We start from the raw sequence: 19,859 nt of genomic DNA, 5'->3' as shown, positions 1-19,859 counted from the left end.
CAGGGAAAGCGTTGGGAAAGTCTACACCTGTTCCTGTACCATATGACAAGATTTTCAAAGACCCGTCTGCTGCTGTTGTGCTGGGTCTTCCAGAGGCAGTTGGCTTTAAAGATCCAACAAATTATGATGCACCTACTCTGAGAAGAATTTTGGAAAACAAAGCACACATATCCTTCATAATTAAAAGGTTAGCTAATGTCTGTAAAACTTTCTTGTTTGTTTGGAGTGTCAATGTTTGTCAAATGGAGCGGTTCTTAACCTGTGGACTTGGGTCTCCTGGGGGCGCGCAAGCCCTACTAGGAGGTTCTCAAATGCTTAAAAAATTTAATAAAATGAACAGATTAAAATCCTATATAAATTAAGCAAAATGTAAAACTGAATATTTGAGAACTTTCTATAAATGTGAAGGAATTTGAAATTGGATAACTGATTTGTAAGAACAGTGCAAATGCATTCAACACTATAGTATGGGTGATGTTTTTTGAAAAGCTTCAAACTTTTCATTAAAATTAGATTTTTTAAAATTTTATTTTGGCTTGTGGATTAATTCCAATATTTCATCATTTGTGTATTTGTTTGATTTCTCAATTCTGTGTTTTTGTGTATTGTTTTGAAGTTCCTGTCATTGAAATGTATTAATTCTGAGGTTCCGGCCTTCCAGTAATGATTTAGTGGGAGGGTAGTTAAAATTCCAATAATGATTCAAATGGGGTCCCCAGATAAAAGAAATGAATAAGTGGGGATCTACAGAGATCAAAAGGTTAAAACCCCCTGGTCTAGAGTGAAGTCACTTAATTATGCTCTTGGTATTCTGTAAACTTTGCTAAATGTTTTATTTATGTATTTATTTTTTTAACCTGTTAGCCACACTATGGTGGTGGAAAGGCCGCTTTCTCCAGACCAGTCCAGGGCAGGTTTGCAGGATCAGTAAGGTCAATTTAGTGTGCTTTGGGGGGTAGGAGGGTTGATGGGAGGAACAGGGGTTGAATTGTAGTGAGACATCGGTCCGCGTTGTGGCCATGGTGTCCTTAGAATGGGAAGGTAATTGTTAGGTCCCACATGCCCAGAAAAGATCCAGGAGGGTTGGCAGCAAAGAGCACCCCAAAAACTCTGGTGGTACAATCCCTAAACCGAGGATACCCGAGGCTCTGGACATGAGTAAGGGTTAAGAGGAGGATGCCATTCACAGTGTGGAGACCTGAGGGCTAGCGGTTACCTTCTGACAGGTGAGGACCCCAAGTCTTAAACTGGTATGGTCCCTTCTGGCCCAAAGTCACCGTGACAGGAAATATAGGACGTGGGCCAGACAGACTCCTACAAGACAGTGTTTTACCATTGAGGGGGACTGTGCCCCAACCGTCCCACCCCCAATCTCCCTACACTGACACATGCTCAATCTCAGGTTACAGAGAGTGAGGTGGCTGAAGTGAGAATTGTATCTGAAAGAAACCGGTTAGTATTAGATTCCTTACCTTAGAATATCCCCTGGCGTCAGACTGAATCCAGAAACTTTTGCGTAGCAATACCCCTGCGCGTCGGTAGGCGTCGTCCGCAGCTCCGCGTCCGTCGGCGCCGTTAGCGCCGGAATGACGTCGCCGAAGTACTTAGTCGCCACTCTCGCGCGCTGACGTGAGTTCTTCTTTTTTCTGCGCCAGCTGGCGCAGAGCCGGAGAAGCTCTACCCCTTAGTCAATTTTTGACTAAACTTTTTTTGATCTTTTGATCTGTTTTTCTCGAGTCGTTCGACTCCTACGGTGCCGATAGGGATGCCCGGGTTCAAACCCTGCGTCGATTGCAGCCGACTGATGTCTGTTACCGATCCCCATCGCCGGTGTCTTCATTGTCTGGGCCCAGACCACGACGACCGAGCCTGCTCCGATTGTCGGGCTCTGACTTCCAAGGGTAGACGGGAGCGGTCCCGCAAGCAACTTAAGCTCCGGCAGTCTGCCCGTGCCGTTCAAGGTCCCGGTCCAGGAGGAGGTCGAGGGACCGGTTGCTGGGTCGGAGTCGTCGTAGCTCCAAGAGTCGGCATCGGTCTTCGGGCTCAAGATCCTCCGGTAGGAGGCATGAGAGGTCGGGAAGGAGTCATTGCTCTTCGACGCTCGCGTGACGCGGCCGGGGGTTCGGGTGACTCCGCCCACGCGACACCGCCGGAGTCACTGGCGTCACGGCCTGCCCCATACCTCCCGGTCCCTGGGCATGACGTGACGCTGGAGGAGATAGAGCGCTACCTCATGGCCATGAGGTCGCTCCCTCCTTCGTCGGGTTCCGCGGCGCCTTCGGGCACAGCGGTTCCGACTGGTGGGCCTGGCGGGTCGGGTGCTTCTGCCCTGACGCCCCCGGGCACTTCGGCCCCGGCACAGTGGGCGACTTCGGTCCCGGCGCCCCAGGCCCCCACTGGACACGGTTCCGGATCCGGGTCGTTGCTGGTCGACTTCACGACCTCACCGGCATAAGCCCCTAGGGTGTCACCCCCGGCGCCGCCTTCGAGCGCCGCCGTCCCTGATCCTACTCTCGATTCGGTTCCGGCGCCGGGCGGCAACGCTGGGCGCCGCTCTAGACGTCGCTTGGAGATTTTAACTTCAATGAACCGGCCTTATCCTTTGAACCTGAATTTCAGGTGATGGGTGACGAGGGGGATTAGGAGGGGTCTGTGGACCCTCTGGCACAGGAGTGCCAGTCTCAACAGGACTGGACATGTGAGCTTAGGGATGCCAGTGGGCTGGACACTTCGCCAGACACTGGCTTTGTCTCCCCTCCAACCGTGGCTATGGAGGAGGGGGCTGCCTACAGTGCAGTGTTGACTCGGCGGCAAAGGCATTCGGCCTGGAGCTCCCCGTCGCTGCCGTGAGGACTAACCTCACTGAGATCCTTAAACCGCAGGCAAGCACGGCTGAGCCTCTGTTGCCGTTTAATGAGGCCTTGTGTGACGTTCTTTTGGGCACTTGGTCCAAGCCCGCTACAGGTCAGCCTGTAGATAGGAACGTGGCCAAACGCTACCGGCCGGCTCCCGGCGACCCATGCTTCCTGTCCACCCACCCCACCCCGAGAGCCTGGTTATCCAGGCCTCTACTTCCCAGACCGCATTCCCGACGGCTCCTCCCGATCGGGAATCCAAAAGGTACTAGCAATTCGGTAAGAAAGTGTTCTCGTCCCTAAGTTTGGGACTGCGTTCAGTCAACACCGCATGCCTCTTGGGCCGCTACACCCACACTCTGTGTCGTAAGTACTCCGGCGACATCATTCCGGCGCTAATGACAACGGACGCGGAGCCGCGGACGACGCCTACCAACGCGCAGGGGTATTGCTACACAAGTTTCCGGATCCAGTCTGACGCCTGGGGATATTCTAAGGTAAGGAATCTAATACTAACCACTGTTTCTTACATATATATCGTTACCGAAGGTAAGTAACTTGTTCATCAGTGTCTGCAACCTGAGAATGTAGCCCACCACTCTTGGTCAAGATGCCACTAGGACCTCCTGGGCTAGTGGATGACTCCTAGCGAGCCCAATGGCTGGAAGTCAGGCCTACCCCAGGTACCAAATTAGAGCATCCACCTCTGAGAATGGCTAGGGGCCTGCTTCCTGACACAGACTACTGTCCATGGTGTTATGTTTCATACAGGTACCCCCATATAGGCTCAGGTAGTAACTAAACCTTACACCTAGATTTCCCCTGCAATTACACTACACAACTGTTCTTGGTATTGATCTTTTACCGAGTTACTGTCCTGCTTAAATGACGTGGGGTTTTCTCAGAAACCTAGCCTCATTCATTATGCCTGAGGATTCTTGAACTCTCAGCAGAACTACTATCTACTGCATAATAACAATGTATAAGGGTAATTCCTTCTGTCATCCTAGTCCAACATGACACAGCAAGATGGATCCCCTGAGGGTAGCACTTTGGGTATATAAACACCATATCTTTGCTGAAGCGGGGAGTGAAGAAAAAGGACTTCCATGCTGACACACTGACAGACGCTGAGCTTCCTGCACGCAGACACTGCAGCTCGCAGTGGTTTGACATCCTAGACGGGGTGTCCATCTCAATCCATATACAGGGTCCCACAGACTCTCACTTCAGGTAGTGGGGTTGGCTTTATCCTAGGGGGACTCTTGGCTCTTCCCCTACATACATGCCAGGTACACGTAGGTACATCTTGGTAGGGTTGCATCAAAGGAGTACACCTTATTATTGTCATGTATTTTTATACCTGTAAGTATTCATTTTTTAGCACTATGGTAAGAATCTACCATCCTTTTACTCTATTGGTGCATCTAATCATGCATATCTATTTCTGTCTTATTGTTTCAGCACTCCAATTTTACACTAGAATGATGCTGGTTCAATAAATGCTTATTGAAAACGCCCCAACCATTTATTCTTTGTGTTTATCTGAGACGTAGTAAGCACGAGTGACTGAGCGAAAAGTAGTGTACTGTTTCCACAATTCTGAGGGATCAGGGTTGTCCTGTTCGATAGTTGCCAGAGACTGTTCACTCTTTAGTAAGAGGAGCGCATAGAGGCACTGTGACTAACCTTTCCTGTGGGGGTATCTGGAATCAGTGTGGATACCAAACCCATAGTTACGTTGTCTAAATGCGCAGATCCTATATAGATTTATAGAAACTACACGGCATGGCGCCGCCAATGTTGGTTTGGTGCTTATTTAACGGTCAAATCTGAGTAGTTCAGTCGTGCGGTTTGAGAGACCCATACTCACATTTTATCCAGAAACGTCTGGAGTGGGAAGGGAACAATCCGCCACAGCTGAGTAGGATTATCCTATGAATAGGTTTATCAAGCTTTAAGGATAAATATTTCCCTATTGTGCATAAAACCTTCTCTCCGTTTCCTTGAAACTTTTTCTACAATGACTGAGGAAGACGCTGCACCAGCATTGCGTGCGAATGCAGCAGGGGAGGAAGAGCAGAAACGTGCAATAAACATTTTAGAAAACGTCAGAGCTGCCCTTACTTTAAAACTTGCAGAATATGTAGTCACAGTTAGGGGTGGGACAGCAACCTTCGTGATTTGAGGCACACAAGTCATACAGAAAAGAGGTATTCTATTCATGGATCCGATTCCCAGCAGATGCACACATATGTTTAATTTTTACACTGAAGGTGAAATACCAGAAGAATATTGTCCACCCGAGGATTTTGAAGTTCCGCTCACCTACCAGGGGCACATAAGCTGGTTTAAAGGCACCTTCCCACACACTAAACACAAAGTGAGACTGCAACTAAAATAACACCACAAACACTGAACGCGGTTAATGGTAAAATGCCCACTAAGCATGAACAAATGCCATTCTGGATAGCTCAGAAAATCACACAGTTAGAGGCAGTGTTTCTACTCACAGGCCCACAAGAAAATCACAGAATGCTAACAATTTGCTTGCCAATGGGGATAGCTCCCCTGATAGAGGACTGTACCACAGGGTGAACTGTTTTTGCTGCAATATATACTAGAACACATGGTATTGCGTCAATAGCAGTGATACCAGATGTGTTAAAACAAATGCAGAATGAGTGTGGTGCAAAACCTGCTCTGTACTTGGGGATGAAATTGTTTTTATTTAACCTTTTTTTTTTTTGCATCATAAATGGCACATGTATATCATTCACTTACATTACAGCTTTGTATACATTTTTTCTTATACAGTAGCTATTGCCTTTCTTTAAAACGTTACATTATTGCTCATGCGTTGCATCATTGTAATTTCGTCTCATTACAGCTGTGATATTCTTTGCGTTATACTTCTTGAGGCATTGTTGGTAAAGCACATATACCCCCCTCTATAGGTGTTCCATCCTCCCCACAATAGTTTCCACTTTTTTGGACAACCTCTGCATTCATATATAGTATTTTCTGCCATCATGGCTATGTCCATGTATTTGCACCATTCCGTGAGCGTGGGAGCAGTAGATGCTGCCCAATGTTTAGCGATGTTCCCCTTAGCCAGCATCATTACCAGTGTGGCCCATGTCTGCCTTGTGGAGTAAAGGTCTGTTGCAGGGATTAAATTGTTTGCCAATTTTGCAAAGGTATCTGTGAACATAAAAGGGGAGGCAGCAGAGGTGGCTATTTACCATTTGATGGATATCCCTTCTGCACAGCAGAAGTCGGAATTGCCTAAAATTATTGGACATTTATGCCGAATTAGGTAGAGATAATTTGAATGCTAGAGCAACAAAACCAAAATTAACGGTTGGTCTTGAAAAGCACCTGATTCTTTGAAAAAGAAATGGGATGTTAATAATAAAACACAAAATAATAGAAAACAATCTAGGAGTGGGTCCCTCAGCAGAAGCACTTTGACAGGAGTGTACCTTAGAAATAGAGAGAACATTAAAAAACCTGACAGGTATCAGGATACTGTTACATGTTCTTCTAGTTCCTTCTAGGGTTCATCAAAAAAAGTCAGAGAGGACAGTCAGGACACAGACGAGAAGAGCGTACAATGTGCAGAGACACGCAATGCACTTCAGACTATACTTCCAAAAAAGATCATCAAAATTAAAATCTCAATTTAAAAAGGTGGTAGCAGGTCTTAAAGTTGAACATGCCCAGAATTCTGAGGACTCTACTTTTGAACGGGGAATGGGCTCTGACGATGCTAGACAGTGCAGCAGAAGTAACAATAGTTCACCAGAACCTGATTGAATATCTGGTTACAGCGGAGTTGAATGAACATATCACAGTGGAGACACTTGATACAAGGGTAAGTGTCCCACAAAGGTTACATGAAATAATATTCCAAATGGAGGGGGACAAACCTGGAAAAATTAAAGGTCTCTTTTAAAAGAACCTAACTTATGGATAGGACCTCCTTTTGGCTGAAGGATTGGCGCCTGAGATCATTGTGGCGTGCCCAAAGGGAGAAACGTTAATTTTACCGGCCTTTTTCGGCCTTGTAGTAGTATTTTTAAAACCTTCGTACGCACAGGAGTTTTGGCAGTAGCACTTGCTCCAGGATTATATCGCGACCATGTTGGGTGGGATGTTCGGAGGGATGTTGAGTTACCTCACAATGTAATCCCAGTAAAAACTACTCCAACTCAACAAAGACAGTATCCAATAAAACAAGAAGTGAAGTAAGTCAGGGAGATTGTAGATCAACTTGAATACCAGGATGCAATTGAAACTCTCCCCACTTCAATGAATAATCCTATGTTTTCTGTAATGAAACCCGAGAATTCACACCGTCTAGTTTTAGACTACAGACAACTGAACGCATGCACAAAAAAATTTGCAGTACAGAATGCACACAGTGCCGCTTTAATGAATAATATTGTGTGGATAAAATTGAAATCCTTAGATATCTCAAATGAATTTTTCTGCCAAAATATAGCACCTAAAACTAGATATTTAACCAGATTCAAGCCCTCTGTTCTCAGCAAGGGTATAAGAATAGCCCCTGGTTGTTCTCAGCTAGGGTGACTGAGTTACTTCAAAATAATTTTTAGGTTCGCCTTTGAGGGCTATAAATTCAACTTTAAAAAAACAAAAATAGCCCACCTCGGTGTCCTGTTTTTGGGATATGAGCATTCAAGTGAAGATAAAAGCCTGGCAGCTAACTTTTTAGAAAAGTGTGTGCTGCTCCAACCTATTAAATCAAATTTGGTGATCTGTGTTGTAGCGGATCAATCCGGGTACACTATACCTATAGCATATAAATCACACTTGTACACAAACACAGAAATTTGTTTTGCTTCAACCGAAAAAATTCTGACCGCATTATAAACTGCTGTAGTAAGAGAAAGAGCACACGCTCGGGGGAAATGATAATTGTTGTAAATCCAGTACAAGCCTTGGAAGCTGTTACAAAGGCAAACTTTCCAAATGCTAAAGCTTTACATCCAAGATGGATACAATTGGCTAATTCTCTCACTGCAGCAGATGTAGATTAGAAATTTGACTCTACACTAAAAACTGAAGCATTCCTAAATACGAACAAGAATATCCTCTCCCAAATTAAATAATGGAACAAGATCAGTATGAGTATATTATTTACACTGACGGATCTGTTCAGCCCGCCGTAAGAAGTAAACAATACAGCTCTGTATGTGCGATTGTGAGGGGTGGTTTACCGGAAGGCAAGTTCCATCCTAGCAGGTCAAAGACAGTCTCTAGGAAACTGCACAGCGCAGCTGGCAGAATTAAAAGCCCGGTTACTGGCTCTAATAAATACGGATCGAGAATTCCCCACACTGATTGTGTGTAATTCATTTTTACTGTGTCCAGTCATACAATGAATATCTTCACTACTGGGGTCAGAAAGGGTTTAAAGTCTCAAAAGGTTGCACAATTAAGCATAAATTACTTTGGGAACAGGTAGCTGAGTTGAAAAACAAACACCAAGAGCTCACATCTTCCACATGCTGAGTCATCAATGTAATGGCGTTCATGTTGAAGGGAATTCCTTGGCTGGTGAAGCCGCAAAAGGGGCAGTACAGACTGCTGCCATAGCTGCAATCACTCGTTCTAGCACGAGAATAGATGGATAACATTCTGTATGGCCAAATTCCTGGAGTAGGGGATAAAATATGACCAAACGTGGATCAAAGATTAGGCTTAATACTAGCTGCACATGAGGGTCTGGGTTCTGCACACGCAGGAGTTACTGCGAAAGTTTCTTTACTGAAACAGCGCTATTGGGGCCAGGATTAACTAAGCAGACAAAGATTGTTGTCCTAAAATGCGACATCTGTCTGCATATTAAGAGTTCCACCGTGGCACGTCCAGCACACACCATTATTGATATCAGACAGACCACTCGCTTGTGTATATTTGGACCACTGCGGCCCAATACAATCAGATGGGGCTTACAAGTATATCTTGGTGGCACTGAATTCATGCTCTAGATTCCTGTGGGTTTGGCTGATGCTCAATTGTTATAAAAGATTTGTGAGTCTTCATAGGGACATCTTATCTCACTGTCCCAGACCCTCATGGCACCCACAGAATGTGTGGTCTATGTTGCCAGAGTGCTAAACCATCAAAAAGATGTCGACATCTATACGATTCAACTGTGTGTTGCTGTTTGGTATAGCGCCAACAATTTGCCTTTCAGACACTTCAGAGCGCACGATGTTCCAGAGTAGAAAAGCAGAGTGCACTCTCGTGTTTTCCAACTTGATACACATAAATATTATTAGTCTACTGTTTCGTATTTTGTAGAGCGTTAATGTGGTGCCTTCAAGGCACATCAGAATGTTTTGAGAATCTGGAGTGATAGAGGGAGCTAGTCTCGACATGCTGTATTCCTACCCAGCAAAAGACCCATTAATGCAGTTATTGGTGTTTTGCGTAGCGCCAACACGCTGCCTTCCAGGCACTTCAGTGTGCTTAGATAGCCTGCAACAATTTATGAAACGCTAGGTAGGTACCGCGATCTTGCTTGTGAAGATCTAGAACAGAGTCTTGGCACTGTTCCTTTTTGATATTCATTAGGTAATCTTGGCGCTTCTGATTGGAATTAAGTAAAACTGAAAATCACAGAGAAAGTGTTATTTTTCTTGGTGGGCATAGATCTGGATGGCGATCAGTTTCAACAAACATTTGCAATGCAATTGGTCTCGTATTTTTTAAAATGTATTTATTAGTTTTCACTTTTATATAGCGCAAACTTTACCCGCAGGTATCAGAGTGCTTTAAATCAGCATGCTTATAACAAGCAAGACTAGCACTCTATATTACTGGCAACTTTGCTTAGCATAAGCAACAGCTATCCATTCACAAACAATGTTTATATACCAATTGCAAATTAAAGAAAAAAAATGAATGCAAAGCATTGTCATTTACAATGCCAGTAGCTCAAACTTTAATGCTGCGAGACCTATTGCATTGCAAATGCTTGTTCTTCTTTTGTCTTTTCTGGGTCTGAGGAAGCAATGTTCCGGGTGCCCCCTAAATACTAGATTCAGGGGCGTTACAGGTAGGTAAAGGGCAGGGACCAATCTGTCCCTTCCCTGGGGTGGGTACACCACCCATTGTGCCACCATCCAAAGGGAGGTGGGCAGGAGCCTGCCCCTGGTTGGTTGGGTCCCCCATCCTCAAGATGGCGGGGACTCAGAGTTGTGCTTCACCTAGTCTCCTCCACCTGAGTGGTGAACTTGGCAGAGGTGGGCACACCTCTTTCCCTCACTTATTTTTTCCCCCCAGATCTACCGCCAAAAGTGGGGCATAGAACTAGTGGGGACCAGTTGCTGAAAGCAGCAGATGGTCTGGGGAGGCTCACAAAGGTTGCATGCTTTTGAAGCTTCCCCTTTGTGAACCCTGCCGATCCTGGGTTAGGAGGCTTGGCACATCGTCCCAGGATGGGCATTGTTTCAGGCCCCTGAGACCAGCAGGCTCTCGACCCAAGGGACCAGAAACATGTCTGTCTGTGGCAGCCTAAGCAGCCACTCAGTCAGGTCACTAGAAGTTGGTCGAGTTTCAGGGGGCATTTCGAAGATACCCTCTGTCATGCATTTTACATTAAATCCCACACTGGCATCAGTGTGGGTTTAATGCGCTGAGAAGTTTGATACCAAACTCCGTTTTCAGTGTAGCCATTATTGTGCTGTGGAGTTCGTAATGACAATCTCCCAGCACCGAAAATACTTTTTTTTTTTTAAATCTATTTATTGAACAGACATCTATTTAGATAATACAGTACAGAGGACCCAATCACCTACACATTGTAAGAAGTACGGATGGGAGTACAAACATCAATTACATAAGCGGGGAACATCATGGGGAGGTTAGGTCATCTTGTTCAATACTTCGAGGTGGTGTACAAATTTCTCCTCTATAAGCATTCCACGGGCCCCATACACGGGACCACTTTTTAGGGCACCCCCTTTCTTCCTATACTGTCTTCTCTTTAAACATGCACCAGTCAGGATTCCTTTCCCAGGCTTCTAGTGTGGGGGTGTGCATTGCCCCCCATAGTTGGGCGATGTTCCTTTCCTTTTTGCCAACATGAACCCTAGGGTGACCCATTGTGTCTGAGTGTAGCACCATATACTCTTAATGGCAGCACTGCACTTACAGTGCCCAAGTCCATTCCTGGGCATTGTAGGGGTACAGGGCTCACGCACCTGTACCCTCACCACTGGCATAGGGCACCCAGCTAGAGGGGTGACTGATCTATGCCAGGGAGTGGTTTGTGGGCATGGCACACAGGGATGTGTGCCATGTCAACCCTTCACTTTGTTCTGCACCAAGACACGCAGCCTGCAAATGCAGTGTGTGTGTTAGGGTACAGGACCTCCAAGGGCGGCACAATAAGTGCTGCTGCCCTAAGATGGCTTCTCTGGTCACAGTACCCTGGGTATCTGTGGTACCATCAACCAGGGGCTGACCTGTGGCCAGAGATGCCAATTGGGTTTAGGCTTCAATGCAATTTTTGGGAAAGAACATTGGCCCTGGGTACCTGATTACCAGGAGCCCAGGGCACACTCAGTGAAAGAACATCAGCAATTCAGCAAAAAGTGGGGGCATACCATGCAGAAAGAGGGTACTTTATCACAGGTTGGCTTTAGCCTAGGGGGATTCTTGGCTCTATACCTACATACATGCTAGGTATACTTAGGTACATCTAGGTAGGGTTGCATCATAGGAGTACGCCTTATGATTGTGATAACTCTACAGCAGGTGGGTTCTGCAGATTAAAGGGTGCCCCATAATACAGTTTAGTGGCTGAAATTGACTAAGTGACAGTACTGTCAAAGGCATAACTTGAGGGTAGGCTCAAACATTGAGGTGGTCATTTTCTCTACATGATATGGACTTCATAGTGGAACACAGACCTGGCCTGAGATTGACTATGCTAATGCAGATGTCCTTTCCAGGCCATCTCTATGACTACATTTATTGGAGTGAAATCATGTAATTAAGCTCTTGGTATTCTGTTAGTTTCCTAAAGCAAGTATCCACCAAAGGAGATTTCTGTAAATAATTCAAATCTGTTTCTTTTGTTTAGGCCATTCCTAGATGCAGCAGTGAAGCAAGGTAAGCAGCCAATGGTAATTAACAAGTTTCAAATGGAATGTGCTGTTTCTTAAGAAATTAGATTAACCCAAAATCCCTTTGGGAAAACTTCCAACGGTCACTTAATGGAAATATAGTGGTAGAGATTAGATTGCTTACTAGAGTAAATTGGTGGAAATCTGTTTTTTTAACTTAAAAACGTATTTCCAGTTTTTGGTCCTACAAATACATTCAGCCAGCTAGACTTTCTAAATAGTAGAAAACCCAGCACAGTTCAGTTTCTCGTTTTTGTTCTTGATATCAGACATTGGTTAAATATTTGTATCACAAAAAAATTAATTTGGTTATCACAGTATAAAGTTACAACTTTTATTGCTGTACATTAATGAGGTAGGTTGTAACATTTCCAGAAGTGCAAAAACTTGCATAACACCTAAAGGGCCATTAATCATGATGCTGCTAAACTGTTTCTTCACCAATAAATGGTATTTGCTGTAAGTACGGCTATTAAATGTTTGACGGCCATAGCACATATGATTGTCAGATCATTTTAGTCAAAAGAAATATTTAGGAATGTTGGGGAACACATTAATGCTGACTGAGTTTTTCCAATTTTCGTTTTTAATTGAGGTAATATGGTTGTGCACAGAGGGAGATAGTATTACAATAGACGTAGTATTACAATATCCGCTTGATAATAGTAGATTGATTGCATTAATTCAGAGGGTTTCAAGCATGTTGAACAGATGGCTGTTTAAGATTTGTTACATCTTTGTTTTAACTTTGCAGCTACCCCTGGAAAAGGGCTGCTTTTAGCCCGAAATGCATTGGGTAATCATGAATGAGGCTGCGTATTCCCACATGCTTTTGAAAAAGACCTGAATAGGCATTTCCTCAGCATTTAAAACAAATGGGATTTACGAAGTTTCGAATATAAATTGTGAAAAATTGTGAAACTTGTGGTATATATCATGGCTAAAAATATGATTAAAGTAGAACATTGATGGAATAAGAGTTTTCATGAATTCATACGTTGCTGTATGACGTGCATGTGGAACGTAATGCACGCTCCACTCGTTTGGAAATCATTGACTAATTGCTGCTCGGGCATAGCACGCACATGTCTGCACTCATAATCTTGTCAGAGAGCATTCTTTAAAAACAATGGACTATTACGATTAGGAAGTTTAGGAAAGTAGGATCTGCTTCTTATGGTTACCTCCACTTTTTGCTTGATGTGATGCTGTTTGTGACTAGTCTGACTAGGGTCCTGCTAATCAGGACCCCAGTCTATCTGCTTTCTCCCTAAACTGTTTGGGATGTACTGAAGTACATCCCAGAGTGGATACTGGGGTTCCCTTTTAAGTTCCTGGTATATGGTACTAAGGTACACTGGGCATAGGTATCCCAGAGAGTATTTGGCCAACCATGAGAGACCCTTCAAAATTAATCTACAGTCCTGCCATTACAGCCTGTGTAAGTTGGTGCATGCACCACTTACTAAAGATGTAGGTTTACTATCTCTAAGGGTTATTACACGTAAAACCTATAAGTCACCCCTATAGCAGGCATTTGCAATCATGAAGGCAGGGTGCTTGGTTTTTAGTGAGAGGGTGCCCCTGCATAAGTAGGACACCCCTGCAGCCTACGTAGTCCATTCTCCTTAGTTATCAGTAAAGCAGCCATATACTGTATAGAGGGCACCGCGTAATTGCGCAATGACCATCTCAAACTGCTGCAACAAATCCTATCATGTTGGAATCATACCCCCCACACCGTAAACGGTGTCGGGTATGATTCCAAGCACTGTCGGAGCCCTCCGTAAGGCTCTCCGTGTACCCGATGGCAACCTTCTAGCGCCGGACAGCATAAAATGGTTTCTGCCGACCAGAGACTCATATCTGTCCTCCTGCGCCAAGCTGGAGCAGAGGAAGGTGGATCAACAGGCATCTTGTCACGGGAGGTGTGACCACCTCCTAGACAGGATTTAGTGTATTGGTACCAGGTGGGTGCGCTTGCCCGAGCCTGAAAGCCTGCACGAGGGGTACGTTTGGTGTCCCTGTGAATAGACTAGTTCAAACAGCTCTGGGAGCCGTTGGCTCTCACTCTGGCGCAAAACTGGACAAAGGTCGTAGGAGTGACCTCCCCCCTGTCCAGACCATCCCCTGGAAGGGTATCCTGAATCTTCCCAACCCTTTTTCGAGGGAACTTAAGGGCTTACCTGGGTGTATGTCCCTAGATTTGTCATGGGTTAAGATGCAGAACTGAAACCACTGCACTCCTACCGTCTGGGCACTCTGGACTTCGCTTGGTCCCTGAATTCATCTCCCTTTCAATCTGCTGCATCATCTGTGCCTGTGCACTATACAGGATCCGTGCAGGACCTGTGGCATCAAAGACACTTAAAGAACATTTGCCGCAGTATTCAAACTTTCATAGATTCCCATGCTTTGCATCATTCCCCGTCAGCTTGGGAACCTTGGTAAATAGAAAATACCATAGGAGTATGTACAAAAGAGAAAGTAAGGCCTAGTCCTCATCTCATTTTGTAGCATATCCACCTCTTTTTGAAAAAAGAGACCAAAAACTTGCAACAACCAATCAGATTAGCCTCACCCCTTAGAACCCTCCTGAGAGAGCCTCAGATTTTCTACCGCACGTTGTGCTAAGGGAGTATCCACTGAGCTCTGCTCAGTTTTCTCTTCAACTTTGGTTTTCTACAGCTAATCTCTCTTCAGGATGTCAGAAAAGAAAGCTTTGTTCAAAGCCTGTGCTACCTGCTCAAAGAAGAGGCTATATATTGAAGATAAGCATAAGGACTGCATTTATTGCTTATACCCGGATCACAAGGCCACTGATTGTAAGATCTGCAGGACCTTCTCCACCAAGACTCTGAGAGACCGGGAAGGAAGACTTCTGACTTGGTTACTGAAGATGAAGTCACAGAAAGAGGTACTTTCTCGTGACAGTGAAGATTCCTCCTCAGCAACATCTTCGAAAAAGGTCTACAAAAAAGGTTAGGTCCTCCCCTTCTACATCTGCTGAAACTCCTGCTAAGGCCTCTCCGAAGACCTCTGAAAGGTCTAAAAGGATTAGTCCCAAAAAATCTCCTCACCAAGGTGCAAAGGAGAAGGACTTGTTCCTGAGGTGTTATCTGGTAAGAAGGCAAGCCAAGGTCCTTCTACTACCTCTTCACCATCTGAAAAGCAAAACATTTTCAAGAAACATTCAAGTACACCTCAGGAGACAAGAGGGGAGAAGAAAATCCGTCAGTCGACGACGATTTCCTCAGGTACAATTTCAGCTCCGTCGACTGGCCCGTCTTCGAGAGTTCCCCGACTACATCGTCGACGATACATCCTACCTCTGTTTCGTCGACGAGACTGACAACCTCGACGGTGATGACACCGACGATGACGACGAAGCCTATGTCGATGGCGACGATGATTCTTACGTCGAGTCGACGATACATCCTACCTCTGTTTCGTCGACAAGACTGACAACGTCGCCGGTGATGACGCCGACGATGGTGACGACGTCTAAGACTGTCGATGGCTACGATGATTCTGACGTCGACCTCGTCGGCGGTACCGTCGACTATCAGCCCTCCGTCGACTACCATTCCACCGTCTAAGTTTCTTTCTCCGGCGACGACGATTCCCTCGTCGATGATGTAAAAAGTTCTATAAAGAAAAGACAGATTACACCGGAAATGACATTCCTCCACCGTTACTCTGGAGGAGGAATATTCTGACGAGGATGAAAGTCCGTATGGAGATGCTTACAGTGAAGTACCAGGACTCTGATTCGGATGATTATTACTTGGGTCGGCATCATCCAGAAGAACAATTCACTCCTCATGATAGACCTCAGGAACCATCTCAAAAAGGTATGGTGGCCATTCCGTCGTCACTAATAAATGACCTACAGCTGATGTTGTTGGATTAAAAGAGGAGATTCCCATCTCAAGCCTCTGAATCCATACAGCTTCCTCCACCGCCACCTCCGCAGCCTCCTTCTACTTCTGCGGCGTCAGTGTCTCAAAGGCCTGAAGGGGAACCTTTGACAGAAAAACAAGATGTTATTTCAGTGCATGACGATGATTCCTCAGACGTGGAACATATCCCAAATCCTGACGGAGAATGGGATGATTATATCATCCCATATCCGGCTTCACCATCTCTGGACCCTGTGGTTTCGCCCCCGGCTGACATTGGGGGTTTCATAATCTTATGGAAAGAGCGTCTAAAAGGTTTGGCCTTCCTGTTCCAGTGGTACAATCTGACTGCTTCCTCTACGATTTTAAGGAGCCTTATAAGAAATCTATCCGTTCCAGACTTATCGTAGAGCACGTTTGGAGTGAAGGTAAAAAGGTGATGCACTCTCCAGCTACTGTAATCCCGGTTCTTCCACGTCTGAACAAAAAATATGAGGCTCCGGAGGATAGCCCTGCCTGTCTAATTGGACAACCAAAGCCAGACTCTTTTATCTCTCAAGCTGCTCAAAGAAAATCTAAAAACCCAGCATCACCCTTGACCGCACCACTTGACATTGAGGGCAGGCGCCTGGACAATGTGGGCAAGAGGTTTTCCTCTATGTCCAGCCTCCTCGTTAGAGCCTATAACGCACTAGCTATCTTGGGGCGCTACGATCCCAAAATGTGGTGCGATCTCTCTCTGTTTATTGATCAGCTTCCAGAGAGTTCCAAAGCGGATGCAAGAAAGATTCTGGAGGAAGGTGAACGATCGTCACCCGAGATTATAGATTGTGCAATGGATATTGCAACAACTGTTTTTCGGGCCTTAGCATGTTCAGCGGTCCCGACGCGTCTGGGCTGGCTACGATCTACCTTGTTTCGCCCTGAAGTGCAGAATAAGATTCTGGATCTGCCTTTTGATGGTGATATGCTGTTTGGCAAGCACATAGATGACGCCTTACAGGACATTAAGAAAGATACTGAAACGGCAAGGTCTTTGGGCACACTTCAATATCTCTAGAAGTGTTCCCATACCTAGACGATTGGTTGATAAAAGCTCCATCTTCTCAGGCAACCACAAACGCAGTCAGAAGTTGCGTCCAGCTTTTCAATCATCTAGGTTTGCATATCAACAAAGACAAATCCATCTTTCTTTCATCCAGGAGGGTCAAGTTTCTGGGTTTCATTCTGGATACAAGAAGCTGCAAAGCTTTTCCATTGGAGGAAAGACCGAAAAAGCTAATCCTCTCAGCCAGCAAATTACTAAAGAGACGGTCCCTGACAGTTCGTCTGTACAAATCTCTCCTAGGGTCAATCTCATCTTGCATACCATTAGTTCCGCATTGCAGACTGCGTATGCACCCCTCTCAAGAACAACTAGACATGCAATGGCGCCAAGCGGAAGGGTCTTTTGAGGACAAGATAAATGTCACTCCTCTCATGAGGAAAGCAGCAGTTTGGTGGACTATCAAAGAAAATCTCAAGAGGTCTCTCTTTCAGGATGGCTCCATCCCCTCTAATTCTAACAGATGCCTCAATCAATCAAACACATTTTATAGAGCGTGCTACTTACCCGCTAGGGTTTCAAGGCGCTGGGCGGGGGCAGGGAGGGAGTGGGGGGGGCGATGCTTCCACTGCTCGAAGAGCCAGGTCTTGAGTTGCTTCCTGAAGGAGAGATGGTCCTGGGTCAGCCGTAGGTGGGCGGGGAGGGAGTTCCATGTCTTGGCCGCCAGGTAGGAGAAAGTTCTTCCTCCGGTGGTGGTTCTACAAATCCGTGGGACGGTGGCGAGGGCGAGGCTGGCGGATTGGAGCTGGTGGGTGGGTGTGTAGAACATAAGATGGTGGTTGAGGTATTTGGGGCCCATGTCGTGGAGAGCCTTGTGTGCGTGGGTGAGGAGCCTGAACATGATCCTCTTGCTGACGGGGAGCCAGTGCAGGTCTCTCAGGTGGGCAGAGATGTGGCTGTGACGGGGGATGTCCAGGATGAGTCGTGCAGAAGCGTTCTGTATGCGTTGGAGTCTTTTCTGTAGTTTGGCTGTGGTTCCAGCATAGAGGGCGTTCCCGTAGTCCAGTCGGCTAGTGACGAGGGCCTGGGTGACAGTCTTTCTGGTTTCGGTGGGGATCCACCGGAAGATCTTTCAGAGCATGCGCAGGGTGTTGAAACATGATGACAAGACGGCGTTGACTTGCTTTATCATCGTGAGGGAGGAGTACAGGATGAACCCCAGGTTGCGTACGTGGTCCATGGGAATGGGGGCGGTGCCCCGTGCAGGGGGCCACCAGGCGTCATCCCAGGCGGAGGGGGATGGTCCGAGGATGAGGACTTTCGTCTTGTCAGAGTTCAGCTTCAGACGGCTGAGCTTCATCCATTCGGCGACGTCTCTCATTCCTTCCTGGAGGCTGGCTCTGGCAGTGGTGAGGTCGTTGGTGAGGGAGAGTATCTGCTGGGTGTCGTCAGCGTAGGAGATGATGTTTAGGTTGTGTTGGTGTGCGATGGCTGAGAGGGGACTCATGTAGACGTTGAAGAGGGTGGGGCTGAGCGAGGAGCCTTGAGGAACGCCGCAGATGATCTTGGTGGCCGCTGAGCGGAAGGGAGGGAGGCGGACTCAGAGTTCTGCCGGAGAGGAAGGAGGTGATCCATTCCAGAGCTTTTCCTTGGATCCCGGCGTGGTGTAGGCCGATTGTTAGGGTGCGGTTGCAGACTGTGTCGAATGCGGCCGATAGGTCGAGGAGGATGAGGACAGCAGTTTCCCCGTTGTCGAGCAGGGTCCTGATGTCGGTGGCTGTGATGACGGTGCTGTGGTTAGCTCGAAGGGAGCCGTTTGTTTCGAGGAAGGCGGTCAGTTGTTCGTTGACGGTCTTCTCAATGACTTTAGCGGGGAAAGGGAGGAGCGAGATGGCGCGGAAGTTCGTGGGGTCCGCGGTGGGTTTCTTCAGGAGGGCGCTGATCTCTGCATGCTTCCAGCTCTCTGGAAAGATGAGCGATGCAAAGGAGTTGTTAATGATGTTCCGGAATTGGGGTGCGATGATGGAGTCGGCTTTGTTAAAGATGTGGTGAGGACAGGGGTCGGCTGGGGAGCCGGAGTGGATGGTGTTCATCACGTGAGTGGGATCTTCAGTGCTGACGGGGGTCTAGGTGCAGCGTGTGGTGGTGGGGGGCGTTGGTTCGGTGGTTGGGTGCGTGGTCTGGGCGCCGAAGCTGTTGTGTATGTCAGTGATCTTGTGGTGGAAGAACAAGGCGAGTGAATCACAGAGGACTTGCGAGGGCGTGATGTCCTTGTTGCTGGCGCTAGGGTTGGAGAGCTCTTTGACGATGCTGAAGAGTTCCTTGCTGTTGTGGGTGTTGTTGTCCAGTCGTTCTCTGAATGCTGTCCTCTTGGTGGTGCGGATCAGCTGGTGGCGTTTGCGGATGGCGTTCTTGAGGGCTGTCATGTTTTCTGTTGACTGGTCGTGGCGCCAGGCTTTCTCGAGGGTGCGGCAGGATTCCTTGGCGTTCTTGAGATCGTTGGTGAACCACAAGACTTTCTTGCTGCCGGGTCTGCTAGGAGGATTCTTCAGTGGTGCAAGGGCATCAGCACAGTTGGTGACCCACTGTGTGAGGTTGCGGGCTGCTTCGTTGGAGTCCGTAGTGGTGGTGGGAGGGTTCTGGCTCAGCGAGGTGGTGATCTGGTTGGTGGTGATCTTGCTCCAGCATCTTCGGGGAGCCTGTTGCGGGTGATGGTAGATCGTGGTTTTTCTGAAGTTGAAGTGGACGCAGCTGTGATCTGTCCAGTGTAGTTCGGTGGAGTGGCTGAAGGAGATGTGGTTGCTGGAGGAGAAGACTAGGTCAAGCGTGTGGCCGGCGTAGTGGGTGGGGGTGTTCACCAGTTGTTTGAGTCCGAGGTTGTCCAGCAGGG

General features: G+C 46.8%; 1 protein-coding gene across 4 annotated transcripts in view; it reads left to right on the top strand.

Moving 5' to 3' along the window:
- Positions 1–19,859, top strand: part of GTF2I (general transcription factor IIi) — a 1,434,650-nt gene that overhangs the window by 135,384 nt on the left and 1,279,407 nt on the right. For all 4 annotated transcript variants that reach the window (XM_086954596.1, XM_086954597.1, XM_086954594.1 and 1 more), the window contains exons 5-6: positions 4–187; positions 11,980–12,008. In XM_086954596.1, coding sequence (XP_086810722.1) covers positions 4–187; positions 11,980–12,008 — 213 coding nt within the window. The remainder of the gene's footprint in view (positions 1–3; positions 188–11,979; positions 12,009–19,859) is intronic.

The sequence above is a fragment of the Lissotriton vulgaris genome, chromosome 2_1, assembly GCF_964263255.1.
Source record: "Lissotriton vulgaris chromosome 2_1, aLisVul1.2, whole genome shotgun sequence".
In the NCBI taxonomy this organism is placed as follows: Eukaryota; Metazoa; Chordata; class Amphibia; order Caudata; family Salamandridae; genus Lissotriton; species Lissotriton vulgaris.
This window is presented reverse-complemented; position numbering and strand designations above follow the sequence as displayed.